General features: G+C 56.2%; 1 protein-coding gene across 1 annotated transcript in view; it reads right to left on the bottom strand.

The window, feature by feature from the left end:
• The window catches only part of LOC127751963 (protein furry-like), a 3,438-nt gene extending 2,889 nt beyond the window's left edge, over window positions 1-549 (bottom strand). Inside the window, exon 1 of the mRNA XM_052276310.1 lies at window positions 396-549. Within this exon, the coding sequence (XP_052132270.1) occupies window positions 396-449 (54 nt within the window). The 5' untranslated portion in view covers window positions 450-549. The remainder of the gene's footprint in view (window positions 1-395) is intronic.
• Between the last annotated feature and the right edge of the window lie 1,984 nt (window positions 550-2,533).

Raw genomic sequence — 2,533 nt, 5'->3', positions numbered from 1 at the left:
AGCGTAAAAACTGAACCCAGAAATAGGTGTACTGATTTGGAATTGAAGTGCTCAGCTCTTCGAAAAGCCACGCCCTCAGCCCCCGCAAGGAATAAAATAATACCGAATACCGATATTTATGACGGCGTATCCGGTTGCTATCCGAAGCAGACCCGCTGTACCCTGGGCGGAGCTCTCGGTGGAGCGCCTTCCCTCCCTCCTGTCCCAACCCCACACCCCATGCCCCGCAGCTGATACGGGCAGCGCGTTTGCATCCATCGAGCGCAGGACTCCATAAAGTCCCTTCGCAAAAGGGACGTCCGGCTCGAAGAATAACGACCACCCGCTACCGGTTGGCGCGCCCACACACACACACACAAAACAATAACGTCGATGAGTAACGAACAACAACGTACCTGGAAGTACGAGAGCGGGTTGGCGGGAGGCACACTCGGGTCCACCAGCTCCATGTTGTGCAGCCAGGGCAGTAGGTACTGCAGCAGCAGCTGCCGCACCTCGGGCCGGGCCGTCTGGAAGCGGTGCGTAATTTCTGGAAAAAAGAAAAAATGAGCAGAGTAAACACGATGAATAAATAATCGAGCACTTTATAAACAAGCCGAGTGATTATGGTTCACGGACGCAACAAGGCTGGAAAGTGTGCGGTCGTGTAGACAAGCGCTAATGTAAAACGTTTACGACGACAGGTAAACCGTTATAACGGTCGTCCGCGACGACATAATTAGGGGAATAATAAAAGTGAGGCACCGAGAAAGTTGACGCCGCGGTCGAGGCCGCGGGCCTGGTGAAAAGAAGTGTGTTGAATGAAAGAGACTAAACGCGCGGCCATACAGCTGCGCCCGTTCGAGGCGGGACCGAGGTTGGGACGCTTTTAGCGATCGTCCCCGGCCGCGTTTTCCGTCCGCTCCGACCTCATTCAAACCTCCAGCAACGACAGCCCCTTTAAAGCATTTCATTCACAGAAAACACTGGGCATACTCTCGCGCAAAGCCCCTCTGCTGCTGGGGACGACATGTGAACAACCGCACTGTTAAAATCCTAGCTGCCAAGAACGCTTTTGCAAGTGCATAGTAAGTTAATGCTTCCTAGATAATTCCCCCGTCGGACTGGACCGAACTAGGCCGACACAGAACAAGCAGCAAGTTTGCGGTGGCGGGGAATGGCTCAGGCCGATAACAAACATTCACAAGCGGTCGTAATAGACGGCATACTGGGCGGGTCGACTCCCTCGCAGCCAGCGGGAACGCAGCTGCACCAACCACCGACCGATATCAAGGCAACAAGCGGGTGCGGTCAGAAAATACACTTCGGGGGTAGATTACTAATGAGTAATTAATATGGAGGTCAACGAGGCTTTCCTATAAAGCAATCGTTCGAATGAGCTGTTAGGAGGAGCCTCGTACCGACACAAAAGTGGCATCGCGGATCATGAGCAGGGGCGATGCAACCCTAGCGGCAGACATGTCCCCTCCCCACCCAGACGCGTGGGCTACCCCACGACCATTTAGTAGTTTCACTGTTGCAAAGCAATGCTTTGCAAATGCGAAGCAATGCTTCGGAAGCAGTGCCTCGCTAATGCGGAGCGACGCTTCGCAATCGTAAAGAAAATAGCTTCGTAGTTACAAAATATCAAAATCCTTCGCAATTGCTAAGCATCGCTTCGTGGGAGCAGTGTTGACTACGGCTACGCCCCTGCGAGTGCGAAGCCCGAGGTGCTCATCGGTAAGGGGGAAGTAAGAGGGGGGATTGAGGAAGGGTCCAAGGGTCCTAGCCACAAGCCACATCGCGAGAGGCTTTAAGACCCTCGGCCGGCGCGCTTCCAGCTCCGCGGGGCGTGTTTGGCGCTCCTCAGGCTAGCGGAGAGGTGGAATTATTGTTGACCTTTCCCCGGAGCGTCCGGTGGTTGCGGCTTTCCCTGGCCGTGTCCGGCCTTGTGCTCTGGCGCCGTGTTCTGCACCGAGCCCCCCTCCTCCCCCCCTCCATCAATCTTGGCCCGGCTGGGCAGCTTGCTACTGAACTTCGCAGGGACGGACGGCACTGCGAGTAATTTTGGGCGGAAGCAATCGCAGCAGCAGAGACGCCCCGCGCCCCGCGCCACTCAAGGCTGCAGCTGCCGGTCCGAGCAGCGGCGAGGCAGACAACATGCAAATGATCCGTGTGAAATAAAAGCGGATGCAGTGCGACGTGACCAGCCCCCAACTCCCCCCCTATTTGCCGATGCTCCGGACCGGAAATTAAACTTTCACTTTCTCAAAGATACCAAACGCGCGCGAAGCCGGGCATGCTGCTTCGCAAACGAGACCGAATCGCTTGGCCGGCTATCAGCTAATTTACATCAGTCAACAGCCGTCCGCTCTTGCCGCTCGGGTTGAGCTGTCTTTGACGGCGTCGCGCGAGAGGGCGAGTCAAACCTTCACCCTGGCCTCACCCCGCGAGCTGGCCTTGCCTCGCGCAGCGTCGTCAACAACCGCAAGCAAGCAGCTCTTTTGTGCACCTCAGCTGTGATGCGCGCAGCCCCGCGCCGAACAACGAGGAA

Source organism: Frankliniella occidentalis, unplaced genomic scaffold (genome assembly GCF_000697945.3).
Source record: "Frankliniella occidentalis isolate FOCC.00 unplaced genomic scaffold, Focc_3.1 Scaffold2489, whole genome shotgun sequence".
Classification (NCBI taxonomy): Eukaryota; Metazoa; Arthropoda; class Insecta; order Thysanoptera; family Thripidae; genus Frankliniella; species Frankliniella occidentalis.
This window is presented reverse-complemented; position numbering and strand designations above follow the sequence as displayed.